Source organism: Panthera pardus, unplaced genomic scaffold (assembly GCF_024362965.1).
Source record: "Panthera pardus isolate Hobbes unplaced genomic scaffold, ASM2436296v1 HiC_scaffold_27, whole genome shotgun sequence".
Taxonomy (NCBI): Eukaryota; Metazoa; Chordata; class Mammalia; order Carnivora; family Felidae; genus Panthera; species Panthera pardus.
This window is the reverse complement of record NW_026526843.1, coordinates 2,735,684-2,759,115: the sequence shown is the minus strand read 5'-3', so window position 1 is coordinate 2,759,115 and position 23,432 is coordinate 2,735,684. Positions and strand designations below refer to the sequence as shown.

Genomic DNA, 23,432 nt, shown 5'->3' with positions numbered 1-23,432 from the left:
TCCACATATCTGGTCTATATCCCACCCTCTCTGGGTGTTTCTGCCCACTGAGGACACTGAGTGACAGAATGAATTAGTCCTGAAGAAGTGACTCAAATGATTCAGGTGGCATAGAAGTCTAGTAGGGAGTGTGCCTTGGCAAAGCATTATCGTTCTAGTAGGGCGAGCTGCCTCTTCTACTCCTCACAATCAGAAATGTCTTCTTGGCGGAAAGCAAGACATCAAGGCGTGTGATAATCTATACAAATTTTATTTTAATATCAATTTGTATGGAAACAAGCAGATGTCAGCATTTTTGCAGGCACAGGAAAAAAAAGGGAAAGAAAAAACTCCAGTAATAATTGATCTTGTATTTACACCATTTGGTTTCAACAAGGACAGGAAGCTTTGCTGTTAGCTTCCTGTGGGGACTCCAGTTTCTGCACCTTCCCCTGCTGCCTCTCAGCATCACGATAGAGCAGGGATTTCTGAGCCTTTAATCGGCAAGCCAGGCACATGAAAATTGACTCCACGTTCTGGCTCTCTTTGGGGTCCTTGGCCGAAGTCTCAAACAAGAGCATGTTGTGGGCATCAGCAAATTTCAGGGCTAAGTTGGAGGGCACCTGGATCTGTTCCCTCAAGTCACACTTGTTGCCCACAAGCACTTTGGGGACTAGTGGGGGCACAGCATGCCCGTTGCATTCTTGGATCCACATTTTGAGGTTGGTGAAGGATGTCATCTTGGTGACGTCATAGACGAAGACCACTGCATGCACATTGCGGTAGTAATGCTCGACCATGCTTTTGCGGAAGCGTTCCTGACCTGCTGTGTCCCATACTTGAACCTGGAAGATACAAAAACCCAAATCTGGATTCAGAAAAGGAAACATGAATGGATAGGAGAAAATATGGTTCTGTGATCTTATAAAAATGAGGTGAAAAGCCCTGACACAGTAAGGGGTTCTTTGAAAGACTGGCAGAATGGACTTTTCGAAGTATACAAAGAAGTTTCTTTCCAGGTTTTAACATTTTTCTCAAAAATTTGAGTTGAAAATCTTGAGTCGAAAAATCTTAAGGCTTTTAGTTGAAAAACTGGGATGTAAATTGGTCACCTTTTCTGGAGGAGTATTTGGCAATATTATCAAGAACCTTGAAAATGTTCAAAACTCTTCAAGCCTATAATATCACTTCCAGAAATCCATACAAAGTAGCAGAGATGTGGTCAAATTTCTGTACAAAGATTTTTTTTTAATTTTTTAAAAGTGTATTTATTTTGAGAGAGAGAGCGTGCACACACACGAATGGAGTTGAGGCAGAGAGAGAGAGAGAGAGAAAGGGAGAATCTCAAGCAGGCTCTGCACTGTCAATGTGGAGACTGATATGGGGCTCAAACCCACAAACTGCGAGATCATGACCTGAGCTGAAATCAAGAGTTGGATGTTTAACTGACGGAGCCACCCAGGCTCCCCCTGTACAAGGATCTTAATAGCAGTGTTTATACTTTTTTAAAAACAGGAAACAACCTAAATGATCACTAAGAATAGCAAAAGTGTATGTACATATCTATACAGTGGGCTATTATACAGCCATTAAAAATAATGTTTTCAAAGAATAAATGGTGGACGAAATTCTCATAAAATATCAGGAAGTGAAAAAAGCAGTATACAAAAATTTTTATATGCTATGGCCTTAATATTTTTAATATTAAAAATAGACATATGCCGGGGTGCCTGGATGGCTCAGTCGGTCAAGGGTCCAACTCTTGATCTCGGTTCAGGTCATGATCTCATTGTTCATTAGTTCGAGCCCTGTGTCGGGCTCTGTGCTGACAGTGTGGAGCCTGTTTGGGATTCCCTCTCTCTCCCTTGCTCTCTGCCCCTCCCCCACTCATGTGCACACACGCGTCCTCCCTCCCTCTCTCTGTCTCTCAAAATAAATAAACTTAAAAAAATAGACATATACCTAGGAGAAACTGGAAGTGTACACACCAGGAAATTAATGGTATATATGTGCAGTGGGACTATAGGTGTTATTTATTTCCTTTTTTTTTTTTTTTTGGTATATTCCAAATTTTCTAAACACTTTGTCTTGTATTTTTACCTGGCTTTTTATTTTTTTAAATTTTTTTAGACAAATGATTTTTTAAATGTTTGTTTATTATTTTTAAAAGAGAGGGGGACAGGGGATCTGAAGCAGGCTCTGCACTGACAGTAGCGAGCCCAATGCCTGGGTCGAACTCACGAACTGTGAGATCATGACCTGAGCCAAAGTCAGACGCTCAACTGACTAAGCCATCCAGGTGCCCTTTACAGGACTTTTTAAATAAAACAAAGTGTTAAAATCTCACCTTTTAGGGGCACCTGGGTGGCTCAGTCGGTTGAATGTCCAACTTCAGCTCAGGTCATGATCTCATAGATCTTGAGTTCGAGCCCCACATCCAGCTTGCTGCTGTCAGCAGGGGCCCACTTCAGATCCTCTGTCCCCCTCTCTCTCTGCCCCTCCCCTGCTCTCTAGCTCCCTCTCTCTCTCAAAAAAAAAATCTCACCTTTTAGCTCCATTTATTCTAAGTTCACTTCTTTGATGTGAAAAAGGCAATTTAGCTCACTGGATTTTTCTTCTGCATCTCAGCTTTTGGGATAAAGGCCAAATTATGAAGGAAAAAATGCTGATCATCAGTAACACATACAAAGACACAATTCCCAAGGGATACTCTGGAGTAGAAGACACACAATCACCCCATCTATTTCCCTTTATACATCCAAGGTCTTGGACAAGAGAAATTTATTCTCAGAATGATGGCCCAAGGCCCTATGCAATTCTCAGTTATCAAAGAAAATTTGATTATGGTCACTAATTGACTACTATGGCTCTTAAAACCAAGTATAGCCTTTATTTGCAGTTAGCAGTCAATAAGTATAATCTGGTAAATATAATTGAATCTCTTTGCTGAGTGAAGATCTTACAGGGCCCCAGAGTCATCATCATTCTGAACATCAATTTTCATTGTCTAGGCTCTCCTTCATCTCCTCTATTGACATGACTGCCACGTTCCTTTGGCACAACTGTCAAATTCACTCCTTCTGTTTTGATTTTCATGTCCCTAGGCCAGACCCTCCTTTCCTCACTCCTGGACTACAGCAAAGTCTTTTGGATTCTTGATGTCTCCACTCCAGTGTTTCCTGCATGCTGCTTTCAAACTAGGCTTCCTAAATCCCTGCTTGTATCAGCGTGACACCCTCCTCTTTAGGAAATTGACAGCCCTCTTCTGCATGTGGCCTCAAATGGAAAAGTTGTCTGACATCATTCGGCCCGGCCCAGCCTGGTTTCAAACTACTCAGTTATACCCGGTTCGTTCCCTCCTCTGTACCTTTGGTCCTGCTAGTCCATCCTTCCCCAGCAGAACAGGTCGCCCCCTTGTTGCCCTCTCCAAATCTCACCCATCCTTCAAGGTTCGGCTCATGCCCACATTCTTCCTAAAACTCCATTCTTCTCCACCTTCTCTTCAATTCTCTGTTCTTCTAACTTTCTATTGTACTTTGAGTCTGTACCACACCATTTAGAATATATTATTTGTTGTCTACTTGTTTCATCAGTGCTCTTGACATTTCTCCAGCCAAACTTGTAAGCAGCCTTTTTCTGCATCAGATCACTTGTCACCATGGTCGTCGTCGTCATCATCATCATCATCATCATCATCAAAAGGCAGTATTGAGCCACCAAAACTACAGTCTGGCATCCTACGTATCTCCCAAGGCAATTTCAGAAAGAACATTCGACTTTGGTTACACAGAAAATGTAAGTCCTTGAACACTGATTTGCTTCTGAAAGCAGAGAGAGAAAAGATTTTCACTTTTCCACCTCTCCAGTGCTCTGAGCAGAAAGAAAGAGCAGGCCAGGAAAGGTATGGAGGTCAATGGGAAGAGAGCAGGTATAGCACAAGAATATCATTACCACTTGGCTCCTGATCCCCACCTCCACCCTCCACTAGTCCTAACTCTTGCCTCTGAGTAAGGCTGAATCCCTACCAGCCCTCAGGCATGTGGCAGATGCTTTAACACCATGAGCTCAGAACTCTAAAAATACCTGCCACCAGCAGGAACACGGGTGGGAGTGTGTGAGGTGTTTGGGGCTGAGTGGGTTGGCTGTTTGGCTTTTCTTTGCCTTCAGAATTGTATACACCATCCAAACTGCCAGAGCTGCAGGGAGGATCCTTCCTGCTGTAGACCTCCTTGCCTTTCCAGTGCCACGGGGAGCCTTGGAGCTTTTATTTGGAGGCTCAGAATTTAAAGTGTAGCACTGCTCCCATTGCAGCTTTTTATAAACCCCACTCTAAGTTCTTTGCACCCCCGTCAATGGCAAGCGGTGAGTCCGGAAGCAGGCTGCTCATAGCACAAAGTCAGAATGGATGGTGTGGCCTCAGAGCCATCACAAAGGGAGAGCGCAGCAGTCAGTTCACTGCACACAAATGACCTCATTCTGTTTGGGAGTTTGGTGTCCCTGTTCTTAGCATCCTCACAAACCCCTGATCCCTGCCAGACAGCGAAAGCATCTCCTCCTGCTTTCCAGCTGGCACTCCTCTCATCCATTCTTCCCTTTCTGTGGGCACCGCATCCACACGGTAGCCAGGTGTGCTGGCTGCTTCCTAGCCACATACATGCTCCCCAGATCCTCTTTTCTCTCCCAGGGCTAGTGAGGGCATCGTGGAGTCAACCAACCTGGGTGCAAACCTCAACAGGATCATGTACTAATCAGGTGCTCTTAGGTGAGTTACTTACTCTGTCTTCAGTGTCCTCCCCTGGAAGCTAAAGATAACCTCAGCCATCTCCGTGGGGATGCTGTGAGGATTAGCATTCCTCATGAGTACACGACACAGCGCCTAATACGTACTCTCCCTTCCTCCCTGGCCCCAAACTTCCACCATCAAGTCTGGTCCAACAGCTAATTGAGCGGGTGCTATCAGAGATGCAGCAGCAGTAGGCATGGCATTGAGAGACCTGGGTTCCAGCTCCTCTACTTAGTAGCAGAGTAAATGACAAGGCAGATTAACACATGAGAAAGAGCTTTTGCAAAATAAAAGTACTCTGTAAGTGCTGGCTGTTGCCATTGTCTCAGAGGGCCCATCGGCTGTCCTGGTAGCACTGTTCCCTGGATGCACTGGTTCTCCTCCTGGAAAGCACAGAAAGCCTGGCTTCTTGATGATGGCATGGAGCCAAGGCCAAGGCAGTCAGTGGGGAGGGGGAAAGAAAGCAATGCCAGCAACGTGCCACAGGCGGCTGGGGGCAGGCCCAGAGTGACAGGGGTGTTGGAGGAGGCTCCAGGGGCACAGTGTGGAGAGCTGCCGAAGAGAAATCTAGGCTTTTAAACCATTATCCTGGGGCTGCCGCTGCCTGAGCAAGCTTCAGCAAGTCCCCCACCCCTGCACGTGCTCCTAGCTCACACGGGTATTTCTTTTCCCTCTGGAACATATCTGGCATCTTTCTATAGATGAGGAGTGAATGTCCTTTTGTTGGAGGCCGGCGGGGGAGGGTAGAAGTAGAAAAAGGGAGACAGATACATCTGTAACCTTTGGAGGATGCCCAAGTGGATGATGGGAAAAGTCGAAAACAAATCTTTTTTCATTTAGCTGGACTGTCCCATCTGCACCTAAGATACACACACAGTCACACACAAGGCTGACACAGAGAATGGCAAAGGAGGACAGAGACAAAGAGAAACTCACACACAGAAAGAGAGGCAGCAAGGCAGGCAGAGAAACACACACTGATGGATAATTAGCCATTAAGTGAACTGGCATAAGATGGAAGTTCAGAAGCCCTAAGGAAGACATGATGTCATTCTGACTGCAGGCAGCTTCTGAGGGAACACTGAGCTCAGCCTCTGTCCCCTCAGTAATATAACACAGGAAGGTGTCTGTCCAAGTGCTCAGCAGAGGAAGAGAGTCCACAGTCCTGGGTGACACCTGCCCACAGACGCAGCTGACCTGCAGTTTGCCTGGTCGGGAGGGCTGGGGCAGAGGGGTACCAGCTGTTGGGGGAGCTAAACGAGACAGGAGCAGGGGTGCTTCCATGAGAATTTACAAAGAATGGCTCAAAAATTAGTTCTGAGCCTCTCCTCTCTTACCTCCCTCATCCCACCCCTCACACACTCCTATTTGGCACTTTCCAGTGCTTTTAGACTGAGGCAGGCTTAATATGATTTAGCTAAACCTGTAGGAGATGGACACATCATGTCATTAAGGAAAGCTCCACCCTTCCTTTAGGATCAAGAAGGCCTCCACACTTCCTAGGCTGATGTCATGAAGGGCCGTCAGCTTTCCCATATGACGCCCCTCTGTATCCCTATCACAGGTAACTGCGTGGGTTGGGTGCACCATGGGACCAGCCCAAATTGCTAGGGAAGAGCACCCACAAGGGAATTGGGAAACCTGAGTGGAAGGCCTGTCCCTGTGTGATCTTGTCACTTTCCCTCTCCAAGCCTCGGTTTCCTATCTGTTAAATGAGCACATTGGATTAGAGATCTTTAAGGTCTCTTCCATCTCTGAACATTCTCGGGTTCTCACATCCAAAGGGAGACAGTCAAGATGCAAAAAGTAAAACCTAGGTACTCAGCTCAGTGTCTGGGGTGCAGTTGAAGGAGACATCTTGCAGGCTCCTAAGTTCCAGGGCTCTAACCCTGGACCCTTGGCCTAGAAGAGACCACAAGGCCAGCTGTCCAGCCTGCCATCTCCCGCTGAGCACACTCCCCACCTCCCCACCCCCCAGGCTAGAAATTGCCCCCTAGAGCAGAGAGTGGTGTTAAACAGCTTGGGCTTTGAATCCACATTGAAGTTCTGACCCTGTCACAGAGAACTCAGGATAGTGAAAGAGACAAGTGGTTGGGCTCAAGGCTCAAAGACTGAAGCTCAGATCCATGCGCCTCTGGGCAAGTTATTTAATCTCTCTAACTTTGGTCTCCTTATCTATTGAATAGGAATGATAATAATAGTCCAAATTGCATAGGGCTGCTGTGAAGATCAGATAAGATAGTGCCTGTAAAGCACCTAACCCAGGCTCTAGGTTTAGTCAAAATGTAGAAGTTGTTGTTGTTGTTGTTGTTGTTGTTGTTATTATTATTATTGCCTACTCATTGGAAGCTTTTCTTGATGTTCATGTGAACCAGGAAACACTGGATTATAAATGCTGTGATGGGGAGGGGGTGGGACACATTGATTGGAAACACCAAATGGGGCTTCGAAGCCCTAGAGATGGCCCTTGTAATTAAGAGAGTAGCCCTAAATTTGAGAACTCAGTCACCCCCCTGCAGGGGTTGATGTATGTGCTACCTTGGGACACAGGGAGGCTGCCCAGGAGAGGCCACACCCTACCCCTGGACTGAGAGAAGAGTTTGCAGAGACCTCTCTGCCATCCTCCTGTGAGGCTGGCATTTGTTGCCTGACGGCCTTCTATTGCTGGCTGTGGCCTGGGGCCACTTCAGCCTGTCACATTGGACTTCTCTCCCTCCCCCAAAGGGAGAAGCCTTTGGCAGTCACCTCCTAGCATGGATTTGGCATTTGCTCCTTGAAAAACTCCAGGCCAGCCGGAGTGTGGGGCAAAATCTCCTCCCATCTAGATCATGTGCTAGCTGCCTTGCTCTGCCATCTTCCCACAGACATGCTGGTCTCGCCTGCTGCCTTTGGCCCTGAAGTTGCAGCAGCTCTACAAGAGGCAGGGTCACTATCTCCCCACTCCCACACCCCACCCTGGGCTCCTTCGGAATCTGCACTCAGAGGGCTCCTCTATGAACAGTGTCACAAGGCTTTGCCCTCTCAAAAATATCATCTTCCCAAAAAAGCCTGTATTAAGCACTTATCGGCACATGGTGTTGTGCTGAGCTCTGTTTCTAGTGAGTCACACTGTCACAGGCTCTGCCCTCTGGGAAAAAGTCTGGAATCTTTGGCAAAGACTGTAAACTCCAGTTTAGCTAAGTACTTGGTTGTTAGGAAGGAAGGAGTCTTTTAAAAATGTCCCCAAGGCCATTGGGCAGTGACCCTCTTCTACTTGTTTTCACCTCCCTTTTCCCACTTCTGGCTTTCTCCTCTCCTCTCCTCCTGTTCTCTCTCCTTCCTCCTGCCCCAAACTCCCAAACACTTTCTTTCTCCTCCATCTGAATTTCAGGTGGACTTATTCTCCCTCTTTTAAATCCAGAGAATTCTTTGGCTCAATGTGACACTTGATTTTAAGCAAGCAATAACATTAAATTTTAAGGTCTTTGAGGGTTTAAGAACACATCCATAAGTATATTTCTACTTTAGATATAAAAAGGCATGTTTCAGGGCGCGCCTGGGTGGCTCAGTTGGTTAAGCGCCTGACTTCAGCTCAGGCCATGATCTCATGGGTTCATGAGTTTGAGCCCCACATTGGTATCTGCTGACGGTATGGAGCCTGCTTGGGATTTTCTCTCTCTGCCCCTCCCCCACTTCTCTCTCTCTCTCTCTCTCTCTCTCTCTCTCTCCCTCCCTCCCTCCCTCTCTCTCTCTGTATCTCAAAATAAATAAACTTAAAAAAAAATAGGGGTGCCTGTGTGGCTCAGTTGGTTGAGCATCCAACTTCGACTCAAGTCATGATCTTGCGGTTTGTGGGTGGGTTTGAGCCCCACACCAGGCTCACTGGTGTCAGCACATAGCCCACTTCGGATCCTCTGTCCCGCTCTCTCTCTGTCCCTCCCTCTCCCTCTCTCTCAAAAATAAATACACATTTTTTTAAAAAATGAAAATAATAAAATAAAAAGCCATGTTTCAGAAATTCCAAAATCTTTTTTTTTAGTTTTTTTTAATGTTTATTTATTTTTGAGAGAGAACTCAAGCAGGAGAGGGGCAAAGACAGAGAGGGAGACATAGTATGTGAGGCAGGCTCCAGGCTCTGAGCTGTCAGCACAGAGCCTGACATGGGGCTCAAACCCACGAACTGCAAGATCATGACCTGAACCAAAGTCAGACACCCAACTGATTGAGCCACCCTGGCGCCCAGAAATTCCAGAATCTTACAACCTTACATTAAAGAAGTTAGACACACTAGAGAACGTCCTAACCAAGCAAACGTCAATATACGAGCCCTAGAAAAAGATACAGACAGCTACTTTGACTTTAAAAACGAAATGTAGCAATTCCCCCCAAAATGCAAGGGACAAACAAGGTCTCTATTTCAAAACAGTGCCCCATCTTCCTGACCCTGGGGCTCAGTTGCTCTCCAGAGCTCTCCCTTACCAGTACCTAGCTGCCCATCTTCCTGACATCCAGTGCCTCGGCCCAGTTTCCGAAGCCATTTTAAAACACATTCATTTTAATAATCAAGGAATCTGGAGTTGTGCACAGTTTAGTGTTTCATCATTCTCCCCCGTTACTCAGCCCTTCTCTCCACATCACTCAGAAGAGGCACCTTGGGGTCATTTGGGCCCCTGACCAGCAAGAGGGAAATTGACCTCCACCCAACAGCCAGCGTCAGACCATAGGCTCAAGTAAAACCCAGCTGTGGATCCAGTAGAGTTGGTATTTAGTGCCCAGGGCCTTTTGAGGTGCATTCCTGCCCATAATCCTGCCCCCTCTGATCCCCTGACACATGAAGCTGCCCTTGCCATGTCCTCCCTCTGCACCTAGAAATGTATCTGTCCTGTCGAGTTTCTACCTTTTCTGAACCAGCGTGAGCACAAATGGTCAGATGAGAATATCTGTACTTAGCCAATTTGATAAATAAGCTAATGGGGGTGGGGGTGGGGAGGAGCAAGACACTTTCCTTGGCCCTCAGATAAGTTGCTCTGCATTTTTACAAGGGCCTGCTGAAGACAATACCAACAGAATGAGTAATGAGGTAGTTCATTCATTAGGTATCCCAGACAAATAAACAAGATACCATTTGAGAGGAGACTGTTCCAAAAGAACAAGTTTGTTATGAAGGGCTGGCGGGTGACCCTGCCTCAATTGCTTTAAAAGGGCTCATGGCTTTGTGCCGGAACCACCCCACTTCACCCCTGTTCCACCTCAGTCCTGATCCTAACCATAAACTGTAGTTTAAAATAAAGCGGTTTTCATTCACTGTGGATTTCCATGTTTTCCCCCTCTCTAATGCCTCAGGGCTTAGCCAAAGTGGGTTTTTGCAGCCCACCAGCACCCAAGAAGTAGAAGAGACCTCAGGATGTGCAAAGTGCTTTGGGATCCATCCCACAGACTGGGACCAAGAGATGCCTTAGCCTTATACCTCCCTCTGCCCACAGGTGCCACTGCTCACGGCTCAGGGTCAAGGATGGGATCAAACATGCTTTTCCTATGGCAGGTGGCAGGCATGGGCAAAGGGCAGGAGTGCAACCACTCCCGCCAGCCCTAACAAAACGGGTGAGGTGGGGACCATGCCACTTAGAGAAACGAAAGGGAATGAGGAGGTGCCGAGGGTCTTCGGCTCGGCACGCGGCGACACGGCCACGCGCTGGACGTTTACAACCACTAGAGCGATGCCTCAGGCGAGGCCCCCTCCCAGGTCCCTCCCTTCCCGGACCTGACCGTCTGGATCACCTTGATCTTCTCGCCCTCGATTTCCACGGTCTTCTCCCTGAAGTCCACACCAATGGTGGCCTCAGTCTTGTCCGGGAAGGTCCCCCCGCAGAAGCGGAAGGTCAGGCAGGTCTTGCCCACGTTGGAGTCCCCAATCACGATGATTTTGAAGATGCGAATCTGCACGTACTGGTCCAGCGAAGAGTCGAGCTCCAGGGACGCCAGGCCCGCGGCCGAGGTGGGCTGCAGGCTCCCATGGCCCAGGATGGGCTGCGCCATCTCCCCCGGACCGGACCGGGGCCCCAACCCCGCTCGAGGGCTCCACACAAAGAGAGCGGGCACGTTAGTGCGCTCGAGGCGAGCGAGCTTTGTGCGTGTGTGTGCGTGTCTGTAAGTGTATGTCCGCGCGTGTGTGCGTGCGCCGGCGGCGTGTGCGCGCGCGCGTGAAGGGGGTGCCTCTCACCCCAGGCCCCCCTCCTCCGCCAGCGCACCCTCCTTGCAGCTCCCAGGCACCGGCACAAAAGCCGGCGAGTGCGCGAGAGACGGAAGGGGCCGGCCGCGAGCCTCCTCCTCCTGCCCGTGCCCTGGACCGGACGCTCGCGCGGGCGGCCCCACGGCGCTCTCCAGGCGGCCGCCGCCTAGGCCCTCCCCTGCCTGGACCCCTGGGACACACCGGAGGGCGGAAGCCTGAGGAAAGGGAGGGGATGTGGAGAGCGGCGCACACCGACCGGGGAAGGTCTTCCGTTCTCCTCGCCCCCATTGATTTTATAGGTTGCGGGCTCCCCACCCCCGCGTTCTCAGAGCGCGCGGGGTCGGTGGGCAGGGGGCACAGCTGGGGAGGACAAAGACAGCTGCACCCTAAGGCTTCTCGGGAGCACTTCGGCCTCGGAGCAACAGTACCCGGAGGGGGGCGGGGAGGGGCAGAGACACCTCTTTCACCTCCTGAGCACGCCTCCTCGGCTCCCTCCCAAGCCTGGGGATAAAGAGATGCTCTGTCTTTTTGAGTAAGCAGGTGCACTCGCGCGCCCCGAGGAGCCGGGGAGGGTGCTGCCAAGACACGCCTTGGGTTGTGGGGGCCGGCGCAGCTGACAGGAGGGAGCCGGGGGCGCGGGGTGTGCGTGTGTAGGGGGAGTTACTGTTTCTGTCACCGACTTGCCAGATGTAGGGGGGGGGGTGGTGGCGCGTGCCAGGCGCCAACCTCCCTTCATCACACCATGAGCACCCATCCTCTGAATGTTCAGGAGAGCGGCTTCCATTGGCTGTCGCGGTCGGTTGTGTTTGGCTGGCCAATGGGGAAGGCCCGCCGCCGGAGAGGGCCATACAGGGTAGGAGAAGGGGGGAAGCTAGTGGTGGCAGCTCCAGCAAAAGGGAACCTTGTTTCTTGGACTAACCCTTACAGACCCAGGAGGAGGGATCTTGGGACATAGCATAAACCTTACAGTGTCTTCCATCTGAAATAATGTCCATAAAATCATAAGTCCTTCCAGAATGGTGCAGTTTCAAAAGGAATTGGAAACCTCAAGGAGGGTTCACCCCTCTGCAACTGAATGTAGAACAAAGTGGTTGGGTCTACTTTTCCCGAAGTCTAGATTATGCTTGGAAGATGATAAATGAACAGAACTTTCTTACGGTATTAGGGGGCAGCTTCCCAAAGCTTACTAAGCATCACACATCTTGGTGGAGACCTATATTCCGTCTCCCAAGAGTGATTTCCAGGTTCAGAATTTGCTTGTTTGAAACCAATTTTACTGAGGTACAACTTACATTCAATAAAATGCACCCATTTTGTTTGCTTTTAAAACTTTCTCCCTCCTCTCACACATTTCATAGGCTAAGGCAATTTTGACATATGTCGATTGCACTGACATATGAGTTATTCACTAATGCCTTCAAAGTCAGGGATACCAGCAGCACACAAGAGCTGCCATCTTATTTGTGTGTGAGGCTGAGCTGCAGAAGAGACAAACGTGACTAAATCCATTCCCACTATGAGAAGAACAATTCAGTGCATCAGTGATAGATCTATATGCAAATTGGAATGTGATTGCTCAGCCAAATTCAAGTTACTCAAGATGGCTGTGAAAACTTGGGTCTTCTAGTTAATAACCTTTCTTAGATGAGTTAGCAGATATATTTATAGCTAACTCTTCTCATACATATGAGTCACTCACTAAACCCTAGAGTCACTCTAAAACCCTAGATTATACTATTCAATATTAAAACCATTTCGAGAAGGATTTAATCTTAGTTGGCTAATCCAAGGTCATCATTATGAATACCAATTATTCTTGTACAGTGTGAATAGCAATCTTCATGTGCAGTATTTTGTTTTTTTGATTGGCTGATATATAAATAATAGTTTCCTGCATTATTCTCTTCTGCATTTGTAATGCTCTTGGTGAACATTATCTACAGAAGAGTAGCTATAAAGCAGGGGGTTAGGGGAGTATTAATTAGTCATACCCCAGTAGGTAGAGTGGAAAGGAGCTCTGCCAACTCACAGCCAGAATCAGTGCTCACTTTCTGAGGGATATAAAAACATTACATCCTCCTAAGACTATTTACATGTGTGCTTCCACCAAAAACTTGTCACTATGTCTGAGAGTTTATATATTTGTAAGGTAGAAACATTGATTTCTGGCATTATGGTATCTCAAAATGGGCTCCATACCCTAATAAAGAGCATTTGTTACCTCTGTGGGGTGAGATTTGGGGGGAAATTCCACTTATATTTTGGAAGTAAGGTTGTTGTGTGTATATTGCTTTTGCAAAAAAAATGATGAAATATAATTTTTCATTAAAGAGATTTTTTAAGTACCTCATTGCATCTATTGCAAAAATAAATGTGCTATACACCACCTTTTCTTTGTGTTAGTTGTGCATTATTAAATGATGGACTTTCAAATACACCCAGCTGTTTTCATAGGTACCTGATCATCAGTTTGACACTGTTTTCCAAAGCCTCTGTCACCAACAGATATGATTTTGTATTCCATATTTATTATTGTTATTGGCTTTTAGAAATAGCAATAAATATCAATGTTAGGCATTTAATATATTAAATAAATATAAACAATTTTAACGACCTATTGTGTAATTGGTATTTTCAATATTTATCCCCCAAAGCAGTCCTAGGTAAAAAGTCACCCATTGCCTGCACTTCTGAAAATTATTTTTAATGAATAAGGGAACCCTGGATTATTTTCCCCCAATTAAGACTGCTTCCTTGGTTAAACTTCCAAAAACGAGGCCTTTGTAATTTCATTCTCTATCCCTATTCCACTAAAAACAATAGGGGCATCTAGGTGGTTCAGTTGGTTGAGCATCTGACTCTTGATTTCAGTTCAGATCATGATCCCAGAGTTGTGGGATTGAGCCGTGCATCAGGCTCTGAGCTGAGTGTGGAACCTGCTTAAGATTCTCTCTCTCAGGGCGCCTGGATGGCTCAGTTGGTTAAGTGTCAGACTTTGGCTCAGGTCATCATCTCATGGTTTGTGAGTTCGAGCCCTGTACTGGGCTCTGTGCTGACAGCTCTGAGCCTGGAGCCTGCTTCAGATTCTGTGTCTCCCTCTCTCTCCCACTCCTCGCTCGTGCTGTTTCTCAAAAATGAATACACGTCTTTAAAAAAATATATTCTCTCTCTCTCTCTAGGGGCGCCTGGGTGGCTCAATTGGTTGAAGCATCAGACTCTTGCTTTCGGCTTAGGTCATGATCCTAAGGTTGTGGAATCAAGCGCCCATGTCGGGCTCCACACTGAGTGTGGAGCCTGCTTAAGATTCTCTCTCTTTCTCTCTCTCTCAAATACAAAATAATAATACTAACTTCATCACCTACAAGATTAGCGCCAAACTCTTGCCAGGTCACATCTGGTCCCACCATGTTGGCCTGTCCTTATCTACTTCCTAGTAGGTATTTGAGGCAGTTGTCCCCTGAAAATATGCTAGGGTTTGTTTGTTTTATACCTCTGAGCCTTTTAAACAGCATGGTGTTTCCTTTAAAATACTTTACAAATATTAGTTCATTTAATCTTCAAAACAACAACCCTATGAGATTGGTAGGTGAGGAAAGTGAGGCACAGTTAAGTGATTTGCCCAAGTGGTAGAGGCAGGATTCAACCTTTAGGAAGACTGGATCCAAAGTCAAGGAGTACTTAACCACTAAAAATATTACCTTTGGTCCCAATGTGTTAACCCTTTGAAATATCATTCCTCCTCCTCATTTGAATTTTACTACTCATCCTTCCAGACACACTTAAAGAACCACTTGCATGAAGTCCTTCCGTAGCTACTCCATCCCATACAGTTTCTCTTGTTCTGGCTCTGAATTAGTCATTCTTATTACCTAAGTGAGAATTAAATGATAGTATATGTCATCTCCCTAACTAGTGACCACTTTATACTTTTCCACATGCCCCAGAGCCCCTTTGGTAGTACAGTCCAAGTGGCAAGTATTCATTAAATCCTTGCTAAATGAATAAGTAACCCCAAACCTTGGAAAAGGCACGTTTATATTTTGCATAAAGTCAAATATTATTTCCAATTTAGCTTACATTTGGGAGAGTCAAAACACCTATTTACACTCAACCCCTCACCCTACTATTCCTCCCACAACTCTAAAGTCCTGCTGAGGATTTCTCGGTGAAACACGAACTCTTTTTGCCAGCATCCTTGCTCTCAAGCACAGAAGTCCTAACAGGAAACTATCCGCAGTACCTGGTACAGCATCTAGGACATAAAATTCCACAATATAAAAAAAAGATATGGGGAAAGAGAGCACGGAAGGATTACTTGCAGAAAAAGGGACTGGGTGGGAAAGTGCCAGCAATTTGTAAAAGACGGAAGTCCACTCCGAATCTGGGAAGCCAGGTGCTCTGGCTCAGACCTATGGAAAAACTGGAAGTGGAATACAGCCAGAGAATCCGGAAGGCTTAGTACCTAGTAGTTAGCAGCCTAAGACAGAACAAAATGCGGTGCTATGGCCACGGCAGCAGCACAGGCCACAACCGCCAGGCAAAGTGGCTCCACGGCTCCCTCCTTGGACAGTTTTCCAAACTCGATGAGCGGAACACTTTACCACCAACCCGTTGAAACTTGCAAAAACCTCCGGCCGGGGTCTTTGCAATAGTGCGGGCAGCTAGGCGCATGCGCAAATCTCTCACCGTGCGAGCCAATCGCAATGCGGCGCTGAGTACTACGCCTGCGCATTAGGCCGACAGTCGCGCTTCCCCCTTCTCCTGCTCTAGCTGGCCAGGGTAACCGTCCAATACTCTCCCGGAGCTGGGAGGAGGAGTCAGCGTGGAGTGCGTGTGAAGGGAGCTGGGGGGAGCGGGTCGGGGCCCACGGTGTTTGACCCGTCGGTCGGTCCGTGAGAAGAAAGGAAAGGAGGAGGTTCAGAGTAGCGGTTGCCGAAATGTTCCGGTGTGGAAACCTGGCAGCGGGTGCCTTCAAGCAGAAGCTGGCGCCCTTGGTGCGGACAGTGTGCGTCCGAGGCCCGAGGCAGCGGAACCGGCTCCCAGGTGACTGACCCATCCCGGGCAACCCCGACCTCGCAGACCAAGGGCCAGGGTTCCATAAGCTCCCTGTGCCTCGCAGCCCTCCCCCTGCCTCCTTCCCGGGAAAAACTTAACCCACTCACAGCCGCGTGAATTCTGAATGGCGGGATCCAAACCCTGAGTTTCACAAGCCGTGCCGACCTGACCTTCAAGGGCTTTGAACCAAGTAGTCGGCTTGAGGCCTTTTCCTAGGAGGGTTTGCTATTCAGGGATGACAGAACAGCTAGCTGTCTCGTATTGTCCAGTGCCACCTCCCGGCCACCCCTAGTCCGCCTTTTTAGAGCAATGAGGTCAAGTAGACTTTGTCATTTACTGATTGTGAGACTTGAAACAAGACATTTAAGCCCGATGCCTTAGTTCCTTCTGTAAATGAGGATATTACCTGCTCTACTTTCCAAACTCCAGATGAGATCCATAGATTTGAGCGCCCTGTGAAACAGAAGCAGCGCAGTTCAAGTAAGGAGTCGTTCGGTTGTGCGCCAGACACCAGGAGAGTCCTCTCAGAATTAATGAGATGTCTGGTCCGTGTAATTCTTGGTGGTCTTTAATTCTTCAAAGAAACAGTTTTCAGGGCACATTGTGTTTGTCCTCCGTGAAGTTGTTTCCCCAAATTTTAGAGCTGGAAGGGATTTTGTGGTAAAGTTCAACCCACTCATTTTATAGATAATAAATCGAGACACAGAAAGGTGAAATTATTTTTCCAAGGTCACATACCTAATTAATAGGTAGAGCAAAGGATAGTTTGCTGGTCTCTAGGCCCCTAATTCACTTGCCACAACTCCATACTGCTTCCTAAATTTGACCTCAAAAAATTAAGAATTCATCTGATTCTCCTTTAGCCCACCTTGCATGAGATATCCATGTACTTATCTGAGCATGTCTTGAGCTTGCTCATTTTCAACCTGCACAACTTAGTGGGGGTAATGAATTTTCCACCTGTAAGAGGTGCTGGGTTTTTTAAAATCTGTTTTTGAATGATCACCTGGTGACATTCACATTTGCAATGTAAGGAGTTATCCTCGAGGCCTTTCCAGTGCAGAACCACCTTCTGGGTGCTTTAAAAATAAGATGTGGAAAATATTTCCCTTAGATGGTTAGTCTTTGCAAATGTGCATTTGAAAAGTTTTTCCAGTTGCTATGCCTCAAGAAAACGTTTCCTAATGGGTGTATCTGAGGACACATCCTAAAACATATTGCTCTTGGAACTTAAAAACCTCTGCTTTAGGTTTTAAACTAATATGCCATCTATGGTGTTATCTGTATGGGTTTTATGCATTGAAACGATAGTGTTCTATGTAAGCTGTACATAAATTTACACAGAAACTTAGGTAAGCTGAAGATTTTCATCCACACTAGCCTTTCAAACTCTGTGTACTTATTTTGCTTAAAACTCACAATTTTTACCAGTACTCTGAAGTCTGACCAAAAATTCTCATTAAGTAAATATGGATTTGTAATGTTAAATTGATTTATTAGATATTTGAAGGTGGTTGGTGATGTTAAAACTACTAAAAAATACAGACGTTTTTCCATTGCATGATTTTGTTTGAAAGCAGTCTGCTGTAGAATATGTTCTGACTTCTTGACATATCCATCCATGTCTTTGTATACACTTATTCTTTGTCCTTTGGCCAAGCACCAGAGTACAACATCATATGCCTTTAGAAATGGGTGGGGTGGGGTTACAATTTCAAAAAGAAATCATATAATTTTAGGAATTAACCCTGTTTTGTTAGCTTTATTATTAATTGTTTATAATCTGGTTTCTTTTTCAAGTAGTAGCATCTGCCGTATGTTTTTGCATAGGTGGAGAAGAGGCGCTCTTTGTTTATATGCCAATTTCCCTTTGTTTTTTTCCTTTTCTCCTCCCACCCCCATTTCTTTGTCAAGATGTTACCAAACTTTAAACCCACCTTGAAATGATCTCATCCACATCTGTCGCCATTGTCAGGTTCATTTTCATTATATGTTACCTTTTGCCTTAAAACCATAATTGCTGTTATTTATTTACTTTATTTGGATGCTCTGCCTCTTTCCAGAAATGATTGAAGGCAGTTAATGGTGACTACTTTATGTCTGCATTCAGCACTGAGGAGCAGATAGGTTAGGTAATGGATATTTTCTGTTCTGTAGTATTTTATTAGGTTACCAAGCATTGTGTTGCCCATGTGATCAAACTGATCACCAACCCTTGACCTGAGGGTCAAATGTTTGAACCATTTTTCTCTAATCAGAAGAATTCTCACCTCCTTAAGAAGGAAACTGGACTCCTAGTGGGCAAGGATCTAGAATTACTGGGAACTGCCAAATGACACTTTCTTTTTTTGAAGCCCAGAAGATGAGCCGTTCCCCACTCTTTTCTGCTGAGGCAAAGCTTTCCAGAAGAAAAATTTTGGCAAGTCAGCCTTTTCTGCATCCAGTTAATAAGTTATATTGTCTAGGCATTTTCTAACATTTTAAGGGAGTTGCAGCATATTGTAACTTTTTTCTAGATCATGTTTCCAAAAGCTGCCTGGTCTTGTAAATCAAAGAGGGCTGACCCCACGCCTACTGAATGAGAATGTCCTGGAGAGACCCCTGGGAATTTATATTTTAACAGGTCCCTTGATGTAATTCTTATGATCAGGCAAATTTGGGAAATACTGTTTTAAGGTTTAAAGAAAACAGACTGAGCAACTTTGAGTCTCTTGTGATTTGTGTTAATCCCATTTTCTGATACTCAGAATAGTGGCAGCCATTGTCCCTCCTATGCTACTGCACTACCTGAGGCCAGGGATTATGTCCTATTTATTTTTGTGTCCTCAGTGCTTTGTACAGTCTCTGGCACGTGGTAAATTCTCAGTGGCAGAGCCCTAGTACTGTGAAGGACTTAACTTTGTAGAACAGAGTTAGATTTCTTTTTTTGCCCTTTAAATCATTTTTCCTCTGTTGCCTTTCTTCAGAATGGTTCACACTGCACTGTAGTTATTACTACTATGATTTGTCTAAAATAACAGCAAGGGTTTATGCTAAAGAAAGGGGGGGAGTTGATAAAGGGAAATAGTTGTCGCATTCCTTATAAAGAGATACCTGGCTACAGTGGACACACCGTGTAGGCTTGTCCTGTCTTGTGTTTTATCCATGTCAGAAAAATCAGTTTAACATTCAGAAAATAAGACTCAAGAGCATATAGACCTCTTAATTATTTGAGATTCCAGGTTTCTCAATTATGTGGATGTATTTCTAGAAAACACTTTCTGGGAGTATGGAAAACAAGAGATTATGAAACCTACAGAAATGAACTTGCCAATTTAGGTACTATTCTAATGCTAGTCTGTAGTTGTAGTTACAAGAGCTTACTAATTTATTATTATTATTTATTTAAATTCAAGTCAGTAAACATACAGTGTAGTATTGGTTTCAGGAGTAGAACCCAGTTATTCATCACTTACATACAAGACCCAGTGCTCAGGGTCACCTGGGTGGCTCAGTTGGTTAAGCCTATGACTTCGGTGCAGGTCATTATCTCATGGTTCGTGAGTTTGAGCCCCACAACTGGCTCTGTGCTGACAGCTCGGAGCCTGGAGCCTGCTTCACATTCTGTGTCTCCCTCTCTCTGCCCTTCTCCTCATGCTCGCGCTCTCTCTCTCTCTCTCTAAAATAAATAAACATTTAAAAAAATTAAAAATAATAAAAATAAAAATTGTTTAAAAAAAAAGACCCAGCGCTCATCTCAACAAGTGCCCTCCTTAATGCCCATCACCCACTTAGCCAACCCGCCCCCCTGCCACTTCCCCTTCAGCAATCCTCTGAATTAATTCAGAGGAATTTAATTCAGAATTTAATTCAGTTCTCTGAATTAAAAGTCTCTCATGGTTTGCCTCCCTCTCTGTTTTTATCTGATTTTTCCTTCCCTTTCCCTATGTTCAGATCTGGCTAAAACTTATTTGCAAAGACTTCTTCAAATTGTTCAGTCATTACCATAGAATTGGAAAGAATTTGTGTTTCCTTCCTTCCTTCATTAATACAACAAATATTTATTGAGCAAACACCTACTATGTGTTAGGCAATAAATACAATTGTAACAACAATTCAAGAATTGGGTCCTTGTTTTTAATGTTTATTTTTGAGAGAGAGAGAGAGAGAGAGAGAGAGAGAGAGAATGAGAGGGGGAGGGGCAGAAAGAGAGGGAGACATAGAATCTGAAGCAGGCTCTAGGCTCTGAGCTGTCAGCACAGAGCCCAACGTGGGACTCGAACTCAGGAACCATGAGATCATGACCTGAGCTGGAGTCGGATTCTTAACCAACTAAACTACCCAGGCGCCCCCAAGAATTGAATCCTTGAACAATATAGTGAATATAGACAACAATATTGTATTATAATCAGACTTGCTAAGAGACTAGATCTTAATTATTCCAACCACTAAAAAGAAATGATAATTATGTGATAGAGGTGCTAATTACTGCTACAATGGCAATCATAATATAAATGTATCAAGTAAAAAAATTGAATCCCAAGTATGAGGAAGGAAGTGCTACCTCTCTGTGTGGTCTGATTGCAGAAAATCTCAGACTGGTGTTGTAATGAGAAGTCAAGGAGTAAGTTGGCTTCCCACTTTGGCAGGACAAGTGAAAAGACATGTTTAGTCATGATGTAAAATTTCCTAAAATTTTGAAGCTATGGGGGAGAGGTGTGGGAGTGATTTTATGGGCAAAAGAAGACTGGGGGTGGGAGAATATAAACATCCATCCAATACTTAACACCTCTTACAAAATTAAAATCAGTTGGTAGGTATGTAAAAATGGTTTATTAATAATAGTGTATTACATTTATTTCCAGGCAGTACTTTAAATGTTAACCAATTGACTTTTTAAAAACTCAATTTACTTTTAAGTGTCTTTTTTTTTGGCAAATCAAGGCAAAAACTGCTGAACTTTACCAAATCTACACTCTTAGTTTTATCAGTTTGTGAAAAGCTAGCAAAAACAGAATAAACACTAGTATCATTACCTTAAAACAAACTTGTTATATCTGGATTTAGGATCTTCTAGAGGGGTAATCAGTGGAATTTTTTAAAAAGCCACTTATTTTCAATAAATAAACATATGGTGGAGGTGGGGAACACAACTAAATTCATTGAACTAAACTGCGTGGAACTTTTTCTACCCAGTTTCATTTTCTAAGCTCTGAGAGTTGTCAGTTTCTGCTTCTGGTGCTTAATCATTCTATGGGTTTCTGAAATTCAAAAGCTTGCCCATATTGAGATAAGCTTCTCCACCCCTGCATGTTTTTATTTTCATGATTTGTTATTTCCAAATATAAACTATTTTATTTCATGTGGCGATGAAGGATTCTAAAGCAGGTAAGAAATAAAAACAGTAAAGAAAAATACATTTTCACTTCTATGGGTGTGGATTTATAGTCTCTTATCTGTAATTCAGAAATCAAAATAGGACTCAAAAAATCAGGTTTTTGTAACTCATTTGCCAGTGAAACCTGACCTGAACTGGAGAGAAAGGCTACTTATTAAATCTTTTGTTCATCCCACTCAGTCAACTTTGTCAGGGAAACATTAATGTGTGTGACTGTGGGTTGCTGCCCCTCACTGTGCTGAGTGTTATTTACGGTATGGTATCTGTATTATATACTTAAAACAAACAATTCTGAGCTCTGGAATACAGTTTCCTGAGGATTTCAGGTAAGAGACTACAGACTCTGTTTTTACTTTTCTGTGCCCTGAAATTGTGGAAGCAAGGAGGAAAGCTCCATATTTCTACTATGAAATGCTACAACCAGTGCCCATTCTGTTTGTCTTTCAAAGCCTGGTCAGACCAGGAATAGATCTATCTGCCTCTAGACCATTGGTTCTCAAAGTGCAGGCCAGCAGCATAAGCATCACCTAGGAACCTGTTAGAAATGCAAATTCTTGAGTCCCCATTCCAGATCTCCAGACTCAGAAACTGGGGGTAGGTCTGGCCATCTGTGTTTTAACAAGCCCTCCAGTGGATTCTGATGCACGCTCAAGCTTTAGAACCACTGCCCTAGATCGGGATCAGCATCGGCAAATGGCAGCCCACAGGCCAAACCCACGTGCTTTTTGTAGGTATGCCCCTTGAGCTAAGATTGATTTTTGCATTTTTTAAATAGCTGAAAACAATTAAAAATATACTATTTTGTGACATACAAAAATTATTTAAAATTCACATTTTAGTGCCCATAAAGTTTTATTAGAAAACAGCCATACCCATTCATTTATATCTTGCCTGTGGCTGCTTTTGTGCGACATCAGCAGAGACTGTATGGCCTGCAAAGCTGAAAATATTTGCTATCTGGTCCTTTACAGAAAGTTTCCAAACCCCTGCTCTAGGTCGGTAGTCAACATGAGGAGTATCAGAAGCAGAGAAGGTTCTGACACCTTCCTTCATTTCCGTGTATGAGAGTTGTTATATTCCTCAGGTAATTACATGGATATACAGAGTTTTACATCAACATAATATTTATATTATTTTGGAGGACTAACAGCCAAGTAGTTGATGGATATTTAAAATTTTGTCATTCTAGAAAATATTTTATAATCTGAAATTATTTAGTTCTTTGGAGAAGATAAATCCACTTAATTTTTTTTCTTATTTTGTGCTTTAGCATTTCCATCTTCCAGGACACATTACCTTTCATGAAAGACTGAACTGTGTCCAGGTTCGATTATGTTGTGGGGTTTTCTTATTTTGTGCAGGATTCGAGCCAGCCATTTAGATTATTCCTTAAGTGGTGGTTCCAATGAATGTCCCAGGTAGCCTGTAGTTCACTTTTTGTATCTATTCAGTCACCTCTCTGTGTTTACTTCATTTGTGATGAGGATGTGAAGAGAGTAGTAGTAGTGTTTGATGAACTGCCTGTTGGTTTTTCATTATCTTTTCTGTAAGCTGTAAATTTCTTCCCTGGGCAGCATTCAGTTATACTCCTAAAGTCTCCAACAATTTGAGGATTCAGTATCTATAGTATTCGTACAGTTTTAATTATTTTTTTTCTTGGTCATTGAACAGTAACATCATGCAGCCCAGTGGGCAGTAAGTCTTGACTTCTACAGTGCATTGACCTGTAGTCATAAACGTGTATTAACTATTTTATTTTTGTATGTGTGTGTGTCTTAATGAATTGTGTTCCTCAGGCAACTTGTTCCAGCGATGGCATGTTCCTCTAGAACTCCAGATGACAAGACAAATGGCTAGCTCTGGTGCATCAGGGGGCAAAATCGATAATTCTGTGTTAGTCCTTATGGTGGGCTTATCAACAATAGGAGCTGGTGCATATGTAAGTAGAAAAGCAGCGTGTGTAAAGAAGCTGCCAGACAGCTCCCATTAGTAGACTCAGTACTCCCCTGCTTTAACACTTCTGCAACTAA

At 44.7% G+C, this 23,432-nt stretch overlaps 3 protein-coding genes across 5 annotated transcripts in view; 2 read left to right on the top strand and 1 right to left on the bottom strand.

The window, feature by feature from the left end:
* The window catches only part of ZNF280C (zinc finger protein 280C), an 87,325-nt gene extending 77,611 nt beyond the window's left edge, over positions 1-9,714 (top strand). Inside the window, exon 23 of the transcript XR_008418193.1 lies at positions 3,625-9,714. The gene's annotated coding sequence lies outside the window, so the exon portion shown is untranslated. The remainder of the gene's footprint in view (positions 1-3,624) is intronic.
* Positions 235-10,857, bottom strand: RAB33A (RAB33A, member RAS oncogene family). 2 transcript variants are annotated; one of them, XM_019427014.2, is made up of 2 exons: positions 10,508-10,857; positions 235-824 (listed from the first exon to the last, which is right to left on the bottom strand). In XM_019427014.2, the coding sequence occupies exons 1-2, from the start codon at positions 10,775-10,777 to the stop codon at positions 369-371; spliced, it is 726 nt and encodes a 241-aa protein (XP_019282559.1). In that variant the 5' UTR covers positions 10,778-10,857; the 3' UTR covers positions 235-368. The 2 variants fall into 2 exon arrangements, with proteins under 2 accessions (XP_019282559.1, XP_019282560.1); XM_019427015.2 differs by having other exon boundaries at positions 10,520-10,857.
* Positions 10,858-15,737: 4,880 nt separating this feature from the next.
* AIFM1 (apoptosis inducing factor mitochondria associated 1) overlaps positions 15,738-23,432 on the top strand; it is a 31,807-nt gene continuing 24,112 nt past the window's right edge. The window contains exons 1-2 of one of the 2 annotated variants that reach the window (XM_019427016.2): positions 15,740-16,013; positions 23,199-23,341. In XM_019427016.2, coding sequence (XP_019282561.1) covers positions 15,908-16,013; positions 23,199-23,341 — 249 coding nt within the window. In that variant the 5' untranslated portion in view covers positions 15,740-15,907. Of the gene's footprint in view, positions 16,014-23,198; positions 23,342-23,432 lie in introns of both variants that reach the window. The other variant, XM_019427018.2, reaches the window with a different exon arrangement.